The sequence below is a fragment of the Prunus mume genome, linkage group LG3 (assembly GCF_029339155.1).
Source record: "Prunus mume cultivar Tortuosa linkage group LG3, ASM2933915v1, whole genome shotgun sequence".
Taxonomy (NCBI): Eukaryota; Viridiplantae; Streptophyta; class Magnoliopsida; order Rosales; family Rosaceae; genus Prunus; species Prunus mume.
This window is the reverse complement of record NC_142700.1, coordinates 3,896,866-3,917,742: the sequence shown is the minus strand read 5'-3', so window position 1 is coordinate 3,917,742 and position 20,877 is coordinate 3,896,866. Positions and strand designations below refer to the sequence as shown.

At 38.9% G+C, this 20,877-nt stretch overlaps 3 protein-coding genes and 1 pseudogene across 3 annotated transcripts; all 4 read right to left on the bottom strand.

Moving 5' to 3' along the window:
* Positions 1–567: 567 nt before the first annotated feature.
* LOC103324965 (transcriptional regulator family protein) lies at positions 568–4,696 on the bottom strand. Its single transcript, XM_008227088.3, has 8 exons — positions 4,128–4,696; positions 3,732–3,792; positions 3,408–3,637; positions 2,160–2,361; positions 1,445–1,576; positions 1,176–1,276; positions 977–1,086; positions 568–852 (listed from the first exon to the last, which is right to left on the bottom strand). The coding sequence occupies exons 1-8, from the start codon at positions 4,551–4,553 to the stop codon at positions 786–788; spliced, it is 1,329 nt and encodes a 442-aa protein (XP_008225310.2). The 5' UTR covers positions 4,554–4,696; the 3' UTR covers positions 568–785.
* Positions 4,697–6,929: 2,233 nt separating this feature from the next.
* MEE62 (Leucine-rich repeat protein kinase family protein) lies at positions 6,930–9,478 on the bottom strand. Its single transcript, XM_008227087.3, has 2 exons — positions 7,961–9,478; positions 6,930–7,725 (listed from the first exon to the last, which is right to left on the bottom strand). The coding sequence occupies exons 1-2, from the start codon at positions 9,369–9,371 to the stop codon at positions 7,088–7,090; spliced, it is 2,049 nt and encodes a 682-aa protein (XP_008225309.2). The 5' UTR covers positions 9,372–9,478; the 3' UTR covers positions 6,930–7,087.
* A 2,631-nt stretch (positions 9,479–12,109) lies between these two features.
* On the bottom strand, positions 12,110–13,012 carry LOC148918464 (putative LRR receptor-like serine/threonine-protein kinase At3g47570). The gene is made up of 2 exons (XM_089047697.1): positions 12,631–13,012; positions 12,110–12,519 (listed from the first exon to the last, which is right to left on the bottom strand). Exons 1-2 carry the CDS (start codon positions 12,995–12,997, stop codon positions 12,110–12,112), a joined length of 777 nt encoding a protein of 258 aa, XP_088903823.1. The 5' UTR covers positions 12,998–13,012.
* Positions 13,013–14,966: 1,954 nt separating this feature from the next.
* Positions 14,967–18,642, bottom strand: LOC148918463 (putative receptor-like protein kinase At3g47110; annotated as a pseudogene).
* Between the last annotated feature and the right edge of the window lie 2,235 nt (positions 18,643–20,877).

The window sequence follows — 20,877 nt, the reverse complement described above, 5'->3', positions numbered from 1 at the left end:
GTGGTGATTAACCATACTACACTCTCCAAGACAACGCTACAATTTTATAACCATTGCATGTCTCATATTTATTTTATTTATTTATTTTTAGAGCATTTTCTATTAATAGAGACGATAATATATTAAACTCACACATACTATATAGATGCTAGGACTCGAATTTTGGATATTCTCTAGGAATAACAATTACTCCAAACTACTACACTAGCGAGTCCTTTGATGTCCCATATTTATTTAATCTGATAGCTTTTGGATCAAATAAAACAAAACAAAAAAACTGATTGTTTTCAATCGATATTACATATTCTTCTAGTTCAATAATTAGAGCTTTTGCTTGCTAGCATCTTCCAATGTCAGCATTTCAAACACACCATGTGAGTTTTTACTTTCGGCCCGAGCAATCTATCACTTTGATCTACAGAGAGTTCTAATCCGTCAGATGAAGTAATATTAGTTCTCGTATCAAAGACAATTGACTGGTTTTTGGGATCCTTTTCTTTTATTTCACACAAAGAATAGCTCATCAATTTCTCAACAGGCCCACAATGGAAAATTAAGACCTAAATCGATCAATAACTTGGTAAACTTGATTAATTAATTGATGGCCCCCTTGAGATCCTTCAAATTGTAACAGTCATCAAGCGGATTTTCATTCCGATCATGTACAAGATGCGTATTCATAACAAAAATACAGGCCCCCGACATTGGATCTAAAGGTGAAATGGTGTATATGCAGCCTGCACTTCTCTCCGTCCCTGCTGCTGGGAAGAAATACATTAAACGGGTCAAGATCTTCTGTCTAACTTCCTTTCACTAGATCGTTTCTCCTCCACCTCTCTCCGTCTCTGTTGCCTGCCAAATAGTCCGAAGCGGTCATTATGTCAGAAAAAACTATCATGCTCTGTTCAGTAGACAATAAAAACAGGAAAGGAATGCATAATAGATTAGCAAATAAGAAGCTGTTAAGAAAACATACGCAAAAGCCATGTATCCAGCACCAGAAGATAAGAGTGTTGCATGAGTCCCCACAGTGGACATAGAATCCTGCACTCCAGAGGGAAGAGGATTCTTTCGATCACCATCTACCTGAAAGACAAAAAACATTTGTTACAGTCAGTGAATTAATATCTGTCACAATCTATATGGAACATTTATGCATATCCATAAATTAAAACCTTATCCCACTTTGACTTCTTGTTCTGTCTACCATCCCGTGGCATGACATCAGGAGCAGGAGGCAAGGAGTTCAATCCAGAAGCAGCCATGGTCGAAACACCTGAAAAATGACCCCATACAAGAGAACCATAATTCAGGATAACTCATTAAATTAATCTATAAGGTAACAAGCCAAGGCCAGGTGACAAAGTTGTGCCGACTGGGCATAGATCTTCAGATCAATCCTAAGTTCCTAACTATTAAAGATTAATATTAAATGGTTTCAAACCTGGAACAGGTACGTTAATTTTAGGTGCAGCACCAACTATTCCAGGCTGTGTTCCTCCTGAAACATATTCAATCTTTTGACTCCTCTTCCTTTCTTGATCTTTCCTTTCCATTTCACGCCTCATCTCAGCCTCTGCTTACCAAAACATACAAAACATAAGCAGCAAGGAGAATCATTCCAGATAGACAGAGAGAGTGAGAGAGCAACAAAATTGAATACATTCCACATTTCTTCTCGAATTGGCTGACGTACACTTAAACCCGACAGAATTGCAAAAACATAATTCAGTAGAGAAAAACATGATCATATATGCAACTCTTCATTATAGTCTATAAACTTGGATTTTGTGATGGCAGCAGGTCATTTATTTCTAGAAAACATAAATTTCCTACTGCAATTTCGTCAAATCTCTCCACATACCAAACAAAGTCTACCGGAACACATTCCCAAAAAACTAACCACAATAGCTCAATTGATGAAGAGCATATATGATAAAACTAATATTCATATAGTTAAACAGGACCTAGCACTGAAGCACAATAGGTAACAGAGAGAGAGAGAACACATTCCCAAACAACTAACCACAATAGCTCAATTGATGAAGAGCATATATGATAAAACTAATATTCATATAGTTAAACAGGACCTAGCACAGAAGCACAATAGGTGACACACAGAGAGGGAGAGAGAGAGTATTCAAAGAATTGCAAGAGACCTATTTCATCATAGTAGTCGCTTTTGTCAAATCCATGAGGGTCAAATACATCTTTACTGAAGCAAGACCCTGTCTGATCAATATCTTGATACCTCACTGCGTGCAATAGAAAGTCTGGGTTTCTATAGTCCTTCTTATTGCGCAATCCTGCATTGAAGCTTTTCCCAGATCTCTTTAATTCAAGAAACTTATTTATCCTCCTCTGCAATCAAATGAAATTTAAAGTTAATCAAATACAGGACATTTAAATGACTTGTGAAAAAAAAGACACAAACTTGCAATGACTGCATAGAATAAAGGAATGATAATAGAAGGCAACTGCAGGACCCTATGGCACATACTCTGTACGCCACTATTCTGTCTCTGCGAATCCTTGAGCGCCTCCTACAGGTTGGTTCTCTTATAGATTTGAACAAATTTCATCTTTGCTTATCATGCTTTTTAGTTTTAACAAGGCCTATCATGCTGGAACCTTTAGAAGAATCAATTTTTCCACAGCCTTAAATCAGCAAAGGAAACCAAATACAAAGTATCATTCAGAATTATCCATTAGAGTGAACAGTCCCAAGAAGAAGGTGACCCATTATCACCAGCAGATGGAACCAACTGGAAAACTGAACTATTTAGTTGTGGTCATGCAAGGCAGACACAATAGCCAGATCAATTCATGTTTCTCTTTCTCAAACCTTTCTTGGAACAGAAAAGATCCATTTCTATGTATCAACCCACATGGGATCCATGACTCTATATTCAAACAGAAAAACCACCTATCCTAAAGTTTCAACAACAAAAAACATTTGTCACTTTGTAGTTTTCCAACCGTATTCATACGAGCAGCTTAGCATCAGAACTAAACGCTTGACAGATTTTAAATAAAGTTTCATACATAAAAAGGTCACCTGTCAAAACAGTTTTTCCTATTTATCTTAATTTGGGGGGAAGTGGGAAAAGGCCTCATCTGTACAAAGTACAAACCATGAAGTATTAGATGCATGCCACAGCCAAAGACTCGAAAGAGTTCCAGGACTTGAATGCAAAGGTCACAAAACCACAAAGCACTAAGCTATACAGGGACGACTTAAGGCAGCAGTTGTACAGTTCAAGCTTTATCAATTGACATTGAAAGGATCTATATTAAGAGGGTAGCTCTGAGATGAACAGTTATGTACTTTAAAATCCCAAGAGGAACCTGAACTTTGGAAAGCAGTATCTATTCTGCAAATAGTAAACCTGTTAAAAGGAACTTACTTGAAGCTCCTCTGAACACTTGGCTTTTACTGGTGGCGGGAGAAACTTATCTAACGGATCAACATCTTTTTGCTCTTCTGCAGCAGCCTGTTCAGCATTTATACCCTCTGATTCAAGTGCAGTATCGTTCATTGTATCAGATTGAGATGGTTCAGATAATTGAGGAGTCGCTTGATCGAGAGGTGTTAGGATGTGAACTGTTCCAGGAGGTGTCTTATCGTGGAAATCACCTGCAACAAACAATTATAGGAAGTTTGAGATACGAAGAAGGGCCAATAGTTGGAAATATGAAAACAGTAAATGCTCTGAAAACAACATTTGTACCATTAGCAGATAAAAGATCTGCACCGAACCTCACACGACCACTTCCTTCTATTTCACCCTCCTGCAACCAATTAGCATAAAAAAACGTACTAATAAGTTCAGCAAAGATAATAAATTTTCCTCAACCCATATTTATGTATGAATCAAACAATCACAGAAATATGGGTCATAAGCTATCAACTACTTAGATCATTTGTGAAAGCCGAATATCGAATTAAATTTTACATTTGATGGAGCAAAACCCGACATGACAACCGATTTTTGAACACTCAAAGTTATCATCCTTTGCGATAAAAAACATATACATGATAAACGCCCAAATCATTTTTCATTTAGCTTCTTCACGTTTCTCAGCAAGCAAAAAACCTCCACCAGAAAGAAAAATGAAGAGAATACCTCAGGCTCAGGAGACATAGCAACTTCATCATGCCCATAGTCCACAATCGTAAGCCCCCCTCTTCTACTTCTATTTAAACTATCCGACGGCACCGGCTGCCGTAGTTGCGGCGTTGAATGACGAAATTGACCTTCATTCGGAGTCAAATTCTCATTATCGCCAGCATCAGGCGGTGCGCTATCGTCGTTACCAGAATCACCAGCTACCATTCTATCCATGTCTACCATTGAAGCATCTTCCGAGCCTCTTCTCAGCTCTCCGTAATCGTCGTATTCTCGCTGTTCTCGTCGTTCTTGATATTCATCGTATTCTTCTTCTTCTCTTCGGTCTTGTTCAATATCCTCCATGTCTTCATCCTCTTCCTCATCGTTGTAATTGGACACCAGCAAAGCCATGGCTTCAGATTGCTTCTTTCTCGAGGCCATGGGGTTCGGGAGCGGACAGAAGTTGGGAATTTAGGGTTTCGACAGTGGATTCGCGCTAATTAATTAACTAACAATTTGAAACTGGAAGACACGCAGTAAAGTAAGGTGCAGCAATCGAATGGGTTTTGATTCTAGAATTGAAATGTTGTAAGAAAACGATGGCAGGGGGAAGATCTATCGCCGATGGTATTTGAGGCCTTTGGATCGCAGAAATGGCCAGGATCTGTGTAACTTTAAAATAGAGACCCAAATTGCGATTGAGCCTACTGGGTTGATACAGTGGCTCCTGAGAGATTTTAGGAGAGGTTTGAGAATTTGAATTGAGCCCAAGGCTTAGAGGAGAGCAATCTACTTTTAAGGGCTCGAATGCCTGATTATTGGGCCTTAGCCCATATTATCAAGTCCAGCGAGAAGGAGGGCTGGAAAATGGTACGTGTATATCCTTTATAAATACGGGAGGGGATAATTGGACATAGACAAGGGTAGAAGCAGAAATGTATAGGCGCTTTTTGATTTACGATCCCTCAGAGCGAGGGGAGGAGAAATACCTCTAAACTAAGAATTAGGTGATGGTACAAGAGGAATATAACTTTTGGATACAGGCTTGATATGTTTAAGATTTAAAGTGAGTATGCAAATTGGTATGATAACAAAGTTGGAGATCGGCGTGTTTATTTGTTTTTTAATCGACAATTGTCGTCTCTAAAATCTTCTTTCAACAAAATGAAAACCGATGTCACTATACTAAATGATCAATAACATGTTCTGCACATTCATTGAATATACATTTTGAGTAACATATCTGTGATGGATTGTACAAAGAGAAGGGTCGATATCCAAAAGGTAAGAAGGTCAAACTTGACCAACACTCTTCAATTAAATCACCTTATTGTGATGTGGATTTGCTGTACACTTGGTGCATATAGTGGCTTGTGAGGCTAAGTGATGTGACAACGAAATTAATATCTTTCAATTTCTTACTTGACTCTATGTACCAACCTTGTTATTAAAATGCACATGAAAGGGCTGAATTTCTATAGTTCGATCCTAGAAAGACATCAAAGAATTAGCCAGTGTTGACAAGACACCACATACAGGGCACGGAATTCTTGATCAGCTTTCTCTTTCTCTCTCACTATCGTTGTCTGCTTTAAAAAATTACCCAGATCTCTTTTGCTTTTGGATTTTAATTTGTTCTACAGACAGCTTTAATAACGCGTTGCATGAAAATTCTTCTAATTCTAGTCTTCCAAGTTCCCACAGACTTTAGAAAATGTCAGATCAAAAGACGTGGAGCTTAATCATGAGTGATAACTACTGGACGATCGACCACTTAAGCTTTTTACTTTATATTACCTTTACCTAGCTAGGAGTGAGAATGAGATCCACCGCGTTATCTGAGCTTTGGACATAGACTTCAAACTAATAAAGTTGGACAATGACCTATACACACCATTTCTGACTCGGAAAAGCTCTCCACTTGGGCTTTAACAATGACATGCAATGTATTAATTAGCGACTAAACATAATCAAAATCTTACCAACACGGCATATACAAAGCTCTCTATGTGTAATTATTGATGCCCGGATCTCACAATACATCAACGACTCGAGATAATGAACAACTCATGCTAGCGTAACCTTGCAACTAGAAACATTTCCGTGAACAATACTTTTGTACAAAATCAGTCCACTTGTATGTCTGCTCACATTGCAACTAGGGTTTGCATGCGCAATACCTCAAATGGAATTTGCATTGGCCGATTCTGCAGACAAAAATAGCCAAAAAGATTGACGACAAGAACAACGTGGTGTCAAATCATTGAATAAAACCAACAACTAGGAACTTAACATGCAGCCAAACCAATTAGCGTGGACCAAACAAACGTCGCCCCACTCCCACTAGACTCCAGCAAAATGAAGGCAGCCTAAACACGTAATTACTGTCATGCATTAGATGAGATGAGAGTAAATGCATAGGAAGAGGTATCTTTCGAACCCAACTGTCCAGGTATAAAGTATCTTAACAAATCTTGTTTCTTCTTTTCGCTTTTTCTTTGGGAAATTAAAACAATCAAAAACCCAAAAAGATGAAAAGAATAAAGCAGAGCAGACAGTAGAAACAAAAAGAAAGGGGGAAAAGAAAACTCAAGAAACTTAAAAAATAAAAGGTAAAGTGTTGATGATGAGAACCCATTCACAAGAAGAGACAAGCAATAAGTGGGATTCTCTGCGCAGTCTCTGCTCACCTAAACCTCAACAATCTCTCTCCCACCACCATCCCCGCCCATGCTTTCATGCGCGGGCCCAAAACCCTTTATCTTTTCTTTAGATTTTTGTATCCATGTCACAAATGTGTAAAATAAAATAATTACATTCTTAAATTTGAGACAACCAAACGTGGTCCCCTTCATTCATCCTTTGATCTTGAATATTTAAAAAAGGAAAAATAAATAATAAAAAAGCGTCTCGTTTTCATTTCTAATTTCCCAATTCCACGCGAATTCATAGCGCGTGAGAAGGAGGGGGTGGAGTTAGCCCAAGCCCATGGTGACAGTGGGACTGGGATGTATGTCTTTGAGCAAACCCAGGACCTGTTGCATGCTGGGCCTTTTCCCAGGTGACTCTGCCGTACACAAGTACCCAACTCGGAGACTCTCCACCATCTTCCTCTCCAATTCCCCACTCTCTCTCAACCTCTCGTCCAGCGCGTCCATCCCACGAGCCTCCCTCACCAGCCTTCTCACCCATACCACCATCTCCGCCGTCCCGGTCCTCCCCGTCAACAGCTCCATCAACACCACCCCAAAACAATACACATCCGTCTCCGCCCCACTGCCACCAATATCTATGTGGCTTCCGACATTTCGCAATCCAAAATCCGCTATTCTTGGCTCGAAATCTGCCCCCAACAATATGTTGGAAGTTACGAGGTGGCCGTGGACTACGGGCTTGGACCCAGCGTGGTGTAGGTACGCCAGTCCACGCGCTATCCCGACTGCAATGCGGTGGCGCGTGAGCCAACCCTTCTTTTCGGGTGAGTAGGCCCCGTATTGCTCCCATGTGTCACCAGTCCAGTCCTCCACGTTGGGCTCCCCGGTTGGAAGTTCGTGCAGCCACCTGTGCAAGTCCCCGTTTGCCATGAACTCATATAACACCAGCTTCTCTCTCCCTGCCAAAAAAAAAAATTGGAGAAACCATTCGGTGTAAAGCACTCGCACCGTAACAAATTTACATGTTTTGCAACCATAGCCTGTTCTGTGCTGTGCTAATAACTAAATTTACGTGACGATGGTGCCAAAACCAGTGTCGTACGTACGGGCTTTGTCATTTACGACATTGTAATAAAAACCCGTGTGTTTCATTAAATGCGTTTGGTGTGGAAGATGAGAGTGACTGTACACTACCTGCAATGCAGTAACCGGAGAGAGGCAACAGGTTGGGGTGCTTGAGCTTCGACAGATTTTCAAACATGTTCACCGCGTCATCATAATCAACGTCTCTGGCGTTTTCCAAGACTTTGATCGCCACGTGGAGGTCTCCGGGGAGTACGGCGGTGTAGACGGGCCCACACCTGCCCTCGGCGAGCTGGGAGTCCCGGCCGAAGTGCGACGTGGCAGCGATCAGGTCCTTGAAGGTGAGGTTCATCAATGGCTTCTCGAACATAACCACCGGAGCTGAAGTCGGCTCTTTGATGTCTGCAACCCAGGAAGTCCCTGACTCTGTTTCGAAAGAGAAGGGCCCTGATTTTTCGATCTTGAAAGGGACCAATTGGACCGGTTTTGAGATTGCCCATTTGTGCTTTTTGGCCACTTGCTTTCTTCTACATCTGTACGCTATGCAAATGCCTATGGATACAAGGACTAAAAATGTAGATACAGAAGATAGGATAATAATCAGAGTCTTTTTGGTTTTTCTGTGGATGGGTTTAATTTGGTTTGTGGGTTTGTGTTTTTGGAGGGGTTTGTGAGGTGGGTTTGCGACGGAATTGTGAAAGCTTGGGGCTTTGGTTTTGGAAGTGTTGAAATAGGTGAGATCTTTCCCGGCGTGGATGAAAGCGGCTTTGCCAAATTTTTGGTACTTTTCTGACCCAACTATGCCTGTGAAGTTATTGAACGAAATGTTCAAGAATTTGAGGCTGCTAAGGGGAGGGAAATCTGAAGGGAAAGTACCATTGATGCTGTTGTCTGAGACGTCTAGGTAGCTCAATGTGCGCAAAACAGAGATGGATTTCAAGTCGCCTGAAATTTTGCAGCTTGAGATGTCGAGGTACTGGAGATTGGTGAGGTTGGCGAAAGCAGATGGTTGCAGAGTGCCTAAATCGTTGTGAGAAAGGTCAAGAACTCTAAGCTTTGGGAAACCAGAAAGCTGAACAGAGTTGGTGAACCTGTTGGTTGAGAGATTGAGCACCTGGACCGAGGAAAAGGAGCCATTTCCCGAGATGGGTTCGGGTCCAAAGCTCCCTCCGAACCTGTTCTTGGATAGATTGACTTGGACCAAGCTTGAAAGAGACCAAAACCAACCTGGAACAGAGCCTTTGAGATTGTTGCTTGAGAGATCAAGGGTGCTCAGCTGTGACATGTTTCTGAGGTACTTCCATGATATGATCCCGCTGAGATTTCTGGAGGGGAGCTTTATTTCTGTGATGGGCGGGCTTGAACAGTTGGATTGATATCCTTGTTGATGAAGCCAAGAGAGATTGAAACCTGCGACTGATTTGAAAGCTTTGGAGACCTGTTCTTGGTCTGTGCTGTTGCATTTGGATTCTGATATTGTAATCAGCACCAGAAGAACCAAAAACCTCAACAAGATTCTCATTTTCTTTTTCTGCAACTGGGTTTCAGTTCTCAAACTCTGCCTCCTGTTTTGTTGTCCATGAGAGAGAGAGAGAGAGAGAGAGAGAGAGATGGAGGGATGAGAAAACAGGGGCAGGCACTAGTCAATGTTATGGGTCTAGTAAGTGGAGCAAGTGAAGTGGGAGATTAAGGCGTTAAGTTTAACGGAAAAATCTAACGGCGGGAGGAAGTGTAACAGTTGGAAGACAACTGAAGGACAACAGAAGTTGGACAGGTTTGGTTGACTAGCTGCTCTGACTCACTCAAGGTTCTTAAATTTCACCGGTGACCGATGCGGTGATTGCGAAATTTCTTTCAATTTTTCCCCAGTGAAGAAATTCTACATGGCTTATTTAGTTTCAAAATTACATGGTTTACATGTGAACCAAAAACATCTTGCGTTTTTCTTGTTTTGGTGGTAATTTCAGTCATTTGTTGTATTGGTTGGATAGATTTTGGCCCAGCCAGAGACGAATGAGCTTATTTGGGCTTTAAATTAATTAGCGGGGGAGAGGACCCCGGTCAAAAGAAAAAATACCTGGCCACCTGGGGACCCAAATTTTTCAGAAATTAATTCAAATTTATGGGTTTGCGGCAAATAATAGTTTTCTGTTTAGGGTTTAGTTTAGCGGAAAAGAGTATTGACTTGCAAATCAATGTTCTAAAGTTCGAACTCTCATGATACATTGATAGTATGTGTGAGAGAAACTCCTCCCATTGTAGTTTAGACTATTGCTTATACTTTTTAAAAATAATAATAAAAATCTGTTGTTTTGAGCTTGGTTAAATTAATTACCAGAAGATATGATATTAGGTTTACCTAATTTTCCAAATGACCCACTCTACTGTGTTTTAGTCTTGTTTTAGTAATATAAATTGTTTCAAGTGGGGGAAGAGGATTGGTGGGTGCTAGCTAATTTCAGTTTGAAACTGAAAGGGACAGACAGACAGAGGGTGTAGTTGTGAAGATAAATTGTCAAGCATTCTCCTGTATTGGGCTTCTTGACATTTCCAAGTTTCTGGTTTAGCGCTTCTTGTCAAAGATTGGGCACTCTAATTTCTGCTGGTATGGAAAATGGAGATGACAAGACAATTACTCTGCATAATTTAGAGCATTTTGAAATGTGTTGTTCCTTGTTTTGCATACACAATTTTTGCTTGTTGACTTCCCTGAATCTGTGCTGATATGGAAAGGAAAATGTGTGTTTCTTTCTTTTGGGTAAACTGCTGTGGTGTTTTTGGCAGTTGACCACATTTTCTTTTGGGTAAATATGCAATGTTGAATGAATACCAGCCCCATTGAATCCATGCCTATAAACCTGCAGCAAATTCACATTTACATCATGATCAAAGATGAACTTCATATCAGCAAGAAATAATGCCCTCCTACTACATTGACCTTTGACTAAAAACCCTTACAGTCATATCCACCTCTGACCTCAGTCGAAGAGGTTCTCTCCTCGCTAGGAGTAATTGCAAGTATGAACCTGCTGCTAATATGAAAGGTTTCCACTCAGCTCTTCAGTCCAAACCATCTGGTATAATACTAGTTAATTTTTGTTAAATTTCAGAGAGACGGATTATCGGCCTACTACTAATAACACCGATAATATCCTCAACTTAACCCCCTACAACAATTTGAAACTCATTTAAATAACTTAAATGGAAAATAAATAGATAAATAAATATATAAGGTGTCATGCTTGGTGGGACCCTTGGAATTAGACTTTTAAGGGGTAGAGTGCAATTAATCAAACTTTTAGTTATTGCTCTGCAGTCTACAATTCTGCATCAAATAAATTCCAATGGATTTGGAAGGAGGGCAAGCAAACTTGATCCACTGATCACCACCACCACCACCTACAGGCTACATACATGCATGACTTGAGTCCATGTGGTCAAATTTACCTGCCCTGGCCACGTGATCTTTGGCTCAGTTCAGCTAGGTGTTTTCTTCTTTGTGTGAATAAAATACATTAAATTTGAACCAATTTGGAGGTTTAGTTTAACATATGCACATAAGGCATCACCTAATCCACAAAATTCCAAACCAAACCCTCCATGGAATGACAGCGCATATTGGAACTATGAAAAAAAAAAACCCAACCAACATTTGGGAATATTCTAAACATGATTAAAGCTAACAATCCCTCTCCAACCAATTTTTTATTTCTTTATTCATAATTATATGAAAATCTTTGGTGACTCCTTTTTTTTAATATAAAATGAAAAAACTGGTTTTTTTTTTTCCTTTTTCGAGAACCAGATACATAGTTAAGGTAGGTGGATTGGTTTGTCTACAAAAATTCACTTAAGTATTTTGCTTTGTTGGGCTTAGGCCCGTCATTTATATATATATATGTATGTATATCATGTGTGTATAATTTTAGCTTTTAGGCTAATAGCTTCCAAAAGGGCCCAAACCCAACTCGTTTGTGTACACAGAGCAAAACTAGGGTGGGAGGCCTGGCTGCCGTAATTAGCTTTTTTTGGCCTCTTGGCACAACACAACATAACAAACCCTCCTATCATAATAATACCATAACAACTACCAAGACCAGTATATTTTATAATAAGTTTACACACTCCATCATAAAATCGGTCAAAACCAGAAATAAAACGAGATGCCTTCTTCTACATTGGCTAAATTAAAGACTGAAATTGAATCAAATCGAAGTGCATGAAATACATGTCATAGGATAGGACCCATTAATTGAAGCGTTACTGAATAAGAGGACGGTTTAACATCACACCTCTTCCAGTTGCAGCGTCCTTCAAAAACTTTGTCTTGATTTTGTTGAGTGTGGCTACAACTTCTTTCATACTTATCCTCTCTTCTGGTGATTCTGCAGAGCAGGTAAGAGCTAATCTCATAATAGCTGATATGCAATCCCTTTTCCTTACATGATCATCGTCTTCTTGCTCTATCCCAATCCCAAGCAAATTGGCATCCATAACTTCATCTATCTTTGCATCTGGTAATACTAGTGAGTTTGCAATCCATTGCTTTATATTCATTTCCCCATCAAACATCTCATCTGTTGGCTTTCTTCTTGTGAATGTTTCCATCATTAGAATTCCAAAACTATACACATCCCCTCTTGTTGAAACCATTCCTTCCCATCCATACTCTGCATTATGAATTATACTTATATATTCATGTGTATGATGAAATGAAAATTATACATAATTAAGGACAGCATGTACAGACTTGAAAGATATTAAATTAGCAAGTATATCACCTGAAGCCATATACCCAACTGTGGCTAGGGTCATGGTTTGGGTTATAGAATCTTCTTCACCCAAGAGTTTTGCAATTCCAAAATCAGCAACATGCGCAACCATATCATCATCTAGTAGTATATTGCTGGGCTTCAAATCACAGTGGACAATAGGTACTGAATAACCATGATGAACGTATTCCACTGCTGCGGCAACATCTGCCATTATATTCATCCTCTCTAGGATATTCAGAGAAGAGTTTTGCGAATAAAACCACTTTTCGAGGCTCCCATAAGGCATGTAGTTAAGTACCAAGGATTTGAAGTCAATTTCACTGCAACAACTGATGATTTTGATAAGGTTTCGATGACGAATGTTGCTTAGCATTTCACATTCCCTATCAAAACTCTTGAAAGCCCCTTCTAGCTGTAAATTGAAAACCTTTATTGCAACATCAATTCCATCTAAAAGTGTCCCTTTATATACTGAGCCAAAACCCCCATTTCCAAGTAAGTTATTTTCGTTAAATCCATTTGTCCCCCTTAGAAGTTCAAGGTGTGAAACTCTTCTCCAATGAAGTTGAGAGAACAAGGTAGCTTCTATTGAAACTTCCACATTCCTTTTCCTCCGTAGTAGAAAGATAGATACAGAGACGACTAGGATAACTACTGATATGATCCCTGCGATGATATATTTAGCTTTCTTCCAATTTGGTTCAAGTGTACTATTTTTGCATGGTGGAACATGAAATCGAGTTGCACCACAAAGTGCACTGTTTGAGACAAATGATTGAGTGGAGAAGTTTTGGAAGGGTCCACCTGTTGGAATTTCTCCTTGGAGCCTGTTGCAGGTAGTTGAGAAGTAAGAGAGCATCTAAAGACCTTGGGATCACGCTAGAGAGATTGTTTCTGGATAAATTCAAGAATTCCAGGCTGAGCAAGTGCTGAAATGAACTTGGAATAGGGCCATCCAAATTATTATTTGCCAAGGATAGAATTTTCAAATCCAAAAGACCCTCAATGGTGCTTGGTATAACACTAGATAAATGGTTATCTGATAAATCTACAATTACCAGAACTTTCAACTCTGCAATATCTTGTGAGAGAGGTCCAATTAGAGAATTGGATAATAAGTTTACATACAAGATATAGGCCAGTCTCCAGAGATTAGATGGTATTGTGGAACTGAACGAATTGGACTCTAGTGATAGACTTCTTAGAGATTGGGCTAGATTGCCCAAGTAAGAAGGTACATAACCAATGAGCTGATTACTGCCCAAATATAAGTCAACTAGGTTATCTAATTGACATAGTTGATATGGGATGTATATCCTTGCAAGAGGCTTCTTTTTATTTTTTATTTTTTATTTTTATTTTTAAATTTAATTTTTTTTAATTTTTAATTTATTTTAGAATTGTAAAAGATAATGGTTAGTTGTGTTCCATAAAAATAGGATTCATTATCTGAATTTTCTTTTAATTTTAATATGAAAAGTGTGAATTTACCATATCATCCTCATTTAATTAATAATGTTTGCATTAACCAAGAGCATTTTTGGTATTTTCAATGTTTTACTATTTTCTGCCTTGCTTTATATATAGATATAAAACAAAAGATAGAGAATGGTGAAACATTCAGAAACCCCAAAATATTATTGGTTAATTAAAAACACCAAAACAAAAATAAATATTCAATATAAATGGGACAAAATGGTAAACACATAACATATTTAAAAGATGGTTGAGACTAAAAGTCCTTAATCAAACCTTTAACTTAAAATTATGGGTACTGATTTTCTCACTCCATTTCTATCCACTTACACTCCATTTTTGTAAAATTGTATGTTCTCACTTTTCTTTTATTCACTTACACTCCCTTTTATCTTATAGTAAAAAGTATTAAAAAAACAAAAGGGAGTGTAGGTAGATAAAGGGGAGTGGGAAAATCACCGCCCAAAATTATTATTGGAAAAGTTAAAGCTCCCTACAAGCATGATGACAGTTCCTAGTTGAATTGGCAAAGGAAGTTAGCAAATGAAGTTTTTAGCACTAAATATTTAAGTCAAGGAAAAAATTTCCCACTATCTTTGCTTTTGAGTTTTTATTTCCTCTTCATGTCTTTTTCAGAAATATTTACTTATTCTTTGTTTTTGGTAATCAAAATATTAAGTTATTCACAGTGCACAATCGGTATTGAATATTGCTTGGCTTCCTCTACCAACTCGATTCAAAGTATGTAAGAAGCTATGAATTTATTTATCATACTGGTTCCATCCACATGAATTAAAGATTCAAATTGAATCGAATCGAAGTGCATGAAATATATGCCACAGGATCAATTAATTTAACAGCACACGTCATGCAATGTCCTTCAAAAACTTTGTCTTGATTTTGTTGAGTGTGGCTACAGCTTCCGTCATACTTATCCTCTCTTCTGGTGATTCTGCACAGCAAGCAAGAGCCAATCTCATAATGGATGATAAACAATCCCTCCTCCTCACAAAATCATCACCTTTCTGCTTTGCCCCGAGCAAATTGGCATCCACCACTTCAGCTATTATTGCATCTGGTAATGGTGAGTCTGCAATCCATTGCTTTAAATTCATTTCCCCATCAAACATCTCATCAGTAGGTTTCCTTCTTGTGAATTTTCCATCACTACAATTCCAAAACTGTACACATCCCCTCTTGTTGAAACTATTCCTTCCATCCCATACTCTGCAATGTGAATTACATTTGAGTAATACTTATACATGTGTATGACAAAAAGAAAAATATAAATTAAAGCTTTTCATAATTAAGGACTATTGGAACATATTAAACTAGCTCGCAAGTACATCACCTGGAGCCATATACCTAACTGTGGCTAAGGTCATGGTTTCGGTGGTGGAATCTCCCCCACCTAAGAGTTTTGCAATTCCAAAATCAACAACATGTGCAACCATATCATCATCTAGTAATATATTGCTTGGCTTTATATCAGAGTGCACAATAGGTAGTGAATAACCATGGTGTAGGTATTCGAGTGCAGATGCAGCATCTATCATTATGTTCATCCCATCTAAGATATCCAAAGAAGAGTTCTCAGAATACAACCACTTCTATAGGCTCCCATTTGGCACGTCATTTAATATCAAGGCTTTGAAATCAACTTCACTGCAACAACTGATGATTTTGATAAGATTTCGATGACGAATATTGCTTAGCATTTCACATTCTCTATCAAAACTCTTGAAAGCCGGCTCTAGCTGCAAACTAAAAACCTGTACTGCAACATCTGTTCCATCTGAAAGTGTCCCTTTCTATACTGAGCCAAAACCCCCACTTCCAAGTAAGTTTGTTTTCGTTAAATCCATTCGTCACCCTCACAAGTTCTAGTTGAGAAACTCTTCTCCAAAGAAGATGTTGAGACAACTAGGTAGCCTATGTTGGAACTTCCACATTCCTCTTCCTGTGTAGAAGAAAGATAGATACGGAGGTTACTAGGAGAACTACTGATATGATCCTAGGGATTATATATTTAGCTTTCTTCCAGTTTGGTTCAAGTTTAGTATTATTGCATGGTGGAACATGAAGTCGGGGTGCACCACAAAGTTCACTGTTTGACACAAATGATTGAGTGGAGAAGTTTTGGAGGGTCCACCTGTTGGAATTTGTCCTTGGAGCCTGTTGAAAGACAAATCCAGATACTTAAGAAGTGGCAGAGCTTCAAAAGACTTGGGAATCACTCTGTTGGAATTGGCTCAAATTTGATGACATTGATGGCATGTGATTCAGCAGCCATTGTTGACTTTGTTGGCTCAAATTGCACCCACATGTGTTGGTGGTTTCTTCATGGCTACCACACTTGCAAATCACGTGGCCACAGGTAGGGATAAATGTGTCAGCCGAAAGTGTTGAAAGTTGTGGGAAAGTTAATTCTTTCTTTCTTTAATGTCTATTTGGTGTGAGACAATGCATGGTGCAATGATGGACTTTTTTCTTCTTTGGCTGGCCATCACTTGGGTTGGCATGTGGTTACTCTCATTTTGGAGAGTTGCAGCATGGGTTCATAAAAAGGGGAGAGAGAGAGCAACAAGCAAAGTGTGCTAGAGAGGTAGGCATTTGTGCCGTAACATTTGGAGGTCCCGTGAGCACCATTGCTCAGATAGGCTAAAACAGAAGTGATGCACTTCTACACAGAGAGAAATACTAGAGAGCATCACCATGATGGTGGAGATAAACTCCTCTTTGGCTACACGAGATGTTGAAGAAAGATCAAGCCATTTCAAAGGTTGAGTATTCTTCATTTGTTCCTTGTGTTTGTGGGAGGTTTATTTCTTTGTATTGTTCTTAGTGTGTTTTTTCCTAGTGAGCAAGAACAATTCCTGTGTTTTTGGCTCTTGTCTGTGGTTAGCCAGAGAGTGACTTGGGTGTATTTGGGATTTGGGTTGTGAGAGTTAAACTCTGTAATTCCTAGGATAGGTGAGAGGGTTAATCTCCTTTGGTTGTAATCTCTTTTGGGATACTAGTGGAATTTCTCGTTGTCTTCGAACTGGATGTAGGCTACACACGGGCTGAACCAGTATAAATCCTTATGTCTCTTGGATTTCTGTATTTCATATTTTGCTCTTGTTGTTTCAACGGTTTCATATCCACCATTCCATGTGCAATCCGCTTCCGCCGTGCATAACACACTCTAGACAGATTGTTTCTGGATAAAACCAAGAGACTCAAGCTTAGAAAGTTGTGAAATGAACTTGGAATAGGGCCTTGGAAATTATTATATTGGCCAAGGAGAGAGTAGCCAAATCCCGAAGACCCCCAATGATGCTTGGTATAACACCAGATAAATGGTTATTTGATAAATCTACACCTATCACAACTTTCAAGTTTCCAATCTCTTGTGAGAGAGGTCCAATTAGAGAATTGGATGATAAGTTTAGATGCAAGATGTAGGCAAGTCTCAAAAAAGTAGATGGTATAGTGAAACTCAACAAATTTGACTCCAGTGATAGATTTCTTAAAGACGCGGTTAGATTTCCTAAGCAGGAAGGTATAGAACCAGAGAGTTGATTACTACCCAAGTATAAGTAAGCTAGGTTATCTAATTGAAAAAGTTAGTAGGGTGAAGGAAGTTGAGGTTCCACCACAAAATCAATTGGCAATGGGGGGAAAAGCTCAACTCCTTATAAGTCTTTGCTAGGTTTCTCAACTTTCCAATGTGGGATATTTTTCACTTCACATTCTCACACGCCCCCGCATGTGTGGCTAATTTTTAAGCCTAACACGTGGATAACACATTTTGGATGACGAGGAGCACGTGTGGCCGTTGGGCTTTCACAAGTGGGCAACCCGTTCTGATACCATGAAGGAAGTTAAGGTTCCACCCCAAAACCAATTGGCAATGAGGGGAGTAGCTCAACTTCTTATAAGCCCTTACTAGGTTTCTCAACTTTATAATGTGGGATATTTTTCACTTCACATTCTCACATAGGGGATGTACCCTCGCAACTTGTTATCATTCAAGACCTACGCTTAGAGATTCCCTAGTCTTCCCACTGAAGTTGGAATTGATCCACTCAATTCATTGTATCATAGGTATAAGGATACCAAGCTGCTCAAGTTGCCACTACCAATGGGAATGTTACCGCTCATGATGGAATTGGTTAAATCAAAATATTAAAGCTTGGATGTACAAGAGCAATTCCGAAAGGAATCATCAAGTCTGACATTTAACGGATTAGCTGCCAAGGATAGTGTTGTCAAATTTCCAAGATTAGCCAAACAAGAGAGAGTGGAAGTATCAATCGTCAAATCATTCACTACTAAGTTAAGAGACTGAAGGTTAGTTAAGGCACAGAGTGTGCTTGGAACAAACCTTGTAAATGAGTTTCGGGCAAACTCTAGCTTCATAAGCATAGAAGCATTGGAGAGGTTGGGGATGACTCCACTGAGGTCATTTCTTCCTATAAAAAGGAGTTGTAGGTTTGGAACCCCAAGGCCTATGTTTGCTAGGAGGCTACCCGATAGCTGATTCCGACCAAGCGACAGTTACTGTTTCCAATTCTTAGCTGTTTGTATATAATTGAATGATATGATCTTTGCAATTATCACTATGGTTAATGTTTGCGATACAAGAAAATGGTCTGTTGTGTTTACTGTAAAATGACTAATTGGCTTCACTCAAGAAAGATTTATAAGCCTTTGTTTTTTTTCATGTTTTTTTTCAACTAGGAGATAACTTATGTGTGTTATGGTTACAGAATGATGCAAGCCTTGATGGTGTGTGAGACTTTTGGAAAGTGAGGAAGTCCAGCACTACAAATACAATTCCAAGTTGCTGGGAAGTAGTGTGTTGCCAACTTTGAGAAATGTTGGACTAGCATGCCAGTTGTTTAGCCCCTATTTTTTTTTTTTTTTTTTTGGTCTGAACCACGAGGTGGTCCTGGATGGACTCCAACTATGGATGGCACCTTTAATCCTTAACCATAACCCAGACTAATCTTCGCTCACACCGGGTCGGCCCGTAAGGAGTAAAGTCTTGGCCAAAGTGGTGACTCCATACGAGAGCAGGGATCGAACCCCTGACCTCTCTTAAGGAATGAGAGTGCCGAACCACTCACACCAACCACCTTGGTTGTTTAGCCCCTATTTATTTAGGAAGAGAGTCGTATACGCTAGGATCTGTTTTCCCTAACTTTAATTTTTTTTTTCAGCTATTTTTTCAGTTATTCTTCTAGATAGATTTGATTCTAATTTTATGTAACATATCTGAAATCAGTGATCAAGGCATTTCAGCATTTTCATTTTACTCCTTATACTTCTTAAAAAAAATTGAAGGACACGAACATCTTTTTTTCTCCAATTTTGTGTTAAATCATTAAAAATAAATTTTGGAAAATTTTGAAGAAAAAGCGGAAAAAAAATCTCTGCTCCCCCAGTCAATGTCAACAAATCTATGCTCCCACCCCCCACCCACAGAATCTAGTTCGTAAGAGCATCCACAATGATGCTCTCTATTTCTTAGCTAAAATTTGGCTAAGAATATAAGAAAACTATTTTAGGAGCTTTCTAAAAAATTTCAACTCCAATCATACTCCCTAATTTGGAGAGTCATAAATGCTATAACTCTTTTTTGATTGGTCCATCTCCATTAAAAAATAAAATAAAAAATGGTTAGCATTAAATAAAGGTTTGAAATACTCATTAAATAAATCAGCATTAAATTATAGGGAGCCACTAGGAGTCATTTCTCTCTCCTCAGATTTAGGAGCTCCTAGAGAACTCCCTATTTTAGGAGGTGGATAGGGAGCGTGGTTGGAGTTGCATTTTTATCATTCCTCCCTAAAATTTGTCTAAGGAGGTGGTTTAGGGAGCTCATTGTGAATGCTCTAACCCACCTGCAAAAAGAGAGAGAGAGAGAGAGAGAGAGAGAGAGAGAGAGATATTATTCCAATTTTAAAAAGTTTTTATTTATTTTTTAACTATGAAATGACCATTTTGCTCTCATATTTAAAGACAAATTGGATGAAATGTTGCATATTTGGACGGCATGGGGAAAATTGGAGGAAAAAAAGTTCATATCTTTAATTTTCTAAAAAAAAATGTATAAGGGTAAAGCGAAAACTAGATACAAGGTTAGCGGCAAATCAATAGTTTAGCCACAGAAAACAAAGCATGATGTGCTAAACAGTGGGACACATGACAGCAAGCTTGGACTAAATTGGCAAGCGTTAAATGCGGTGCGAAGGTGTCCTCACCTCATCCGGGACTTGACTTGTAAGAGCAACTCCACTCATTTGCCCTTAGCCATGGCAAGGGGAGTTAGGGCAGCCACTATTCACGTGAATAGTGGTTGCCCTAAAATCCAATTTTGTGTTTCACCCGTTGCCCTTACTAAGGCGATTACTATTCATTTTTTGTTTTATTCACAACTTTTTTTACCTCAATAATTAATTTGGATAAGATTTTCGGGTTCCTACGTATCAATACTATTCATATCTCATAATCGGATAAAATTTTCAATTTCAAATTTCAGATAAATTTTTTTAAAAAGCTGGTATTTATAGAAAAAAATTCATTAATTTTGGGTATTTTTTAAAAAATTTCGATTTTTTCCAGATTTTATTGCAAAAAAATTGGCTGCCGTTGGATTGGAGGAAAAAATCGGATCGGAGAGCCCAGACGACGCCACGTGCGAAAAAAATCAAATCGGTGAGTCTGTAGCGTCAGAAGTCTTGTAGTAATCTTGTAGCGATCTTTGTAGCGCTTCAATAACCCTCGTTT

What these genes read in the sequence shown, in the direction of transcription:
- LOC103324965 (XM_008227088.3), bottom strand. Translation starts at nt 4,553, where the DNA reads ATGGCCTCGAGAAAGAAGCAATCTGAAGCCATGGCTTTGCTGGTGTCC. An exon ending in CGACTACTATGATGAAATAG is followed by an intron (nt 1,577 to 2,159) that starts GTCTCTTGCAAT and finishes TTTGGTAAGCAG; the next exon opens with AGGCTGAGATGAGGCGTGAA. An exon ending in AATTAACGTACCTGTTCCAG is followed by an intron (nt 1,277 to 1,444) that starts GTTTGAAACCAT and finishes GTCATTTTTCAG; the next exon opens with GTGTTTCGACCATGGCTGCT.
- MEE62 (XM_008227087.3), bottom strand. Translation starts at nt 9,371, where the DNA reads ATGAGAATCTTGTTGAGGTTTTTGGTTCTTCTGGTGCTGATTACAATA. An exon ending in CTCCGGTTACTGCATTGCAG is followed by an intron (nt 7,726 to 7,960) that starts GTAGTGTACAGT and finishes TTTTTTTGGCAG; the next exon opens with GGAGAGAGAAGCTGGTGTTA.
- LOC148918464 (XM_089047697.1), bottom strand. Translation starts at nt 12,997, where the DNA reads ATGCTAAGCAACATTCGTCATCGAAACCTTATCAAAATCATCAGTTGT. An exon ending in AGTTGGGTATATGGCTTCAG is followed by an intron (nt 12,520 to 12,630) that starts GTGATATACTTG and finishes TTCATAATGCAG; the next exon opens with AGTATGGATGGGAAGGAATG.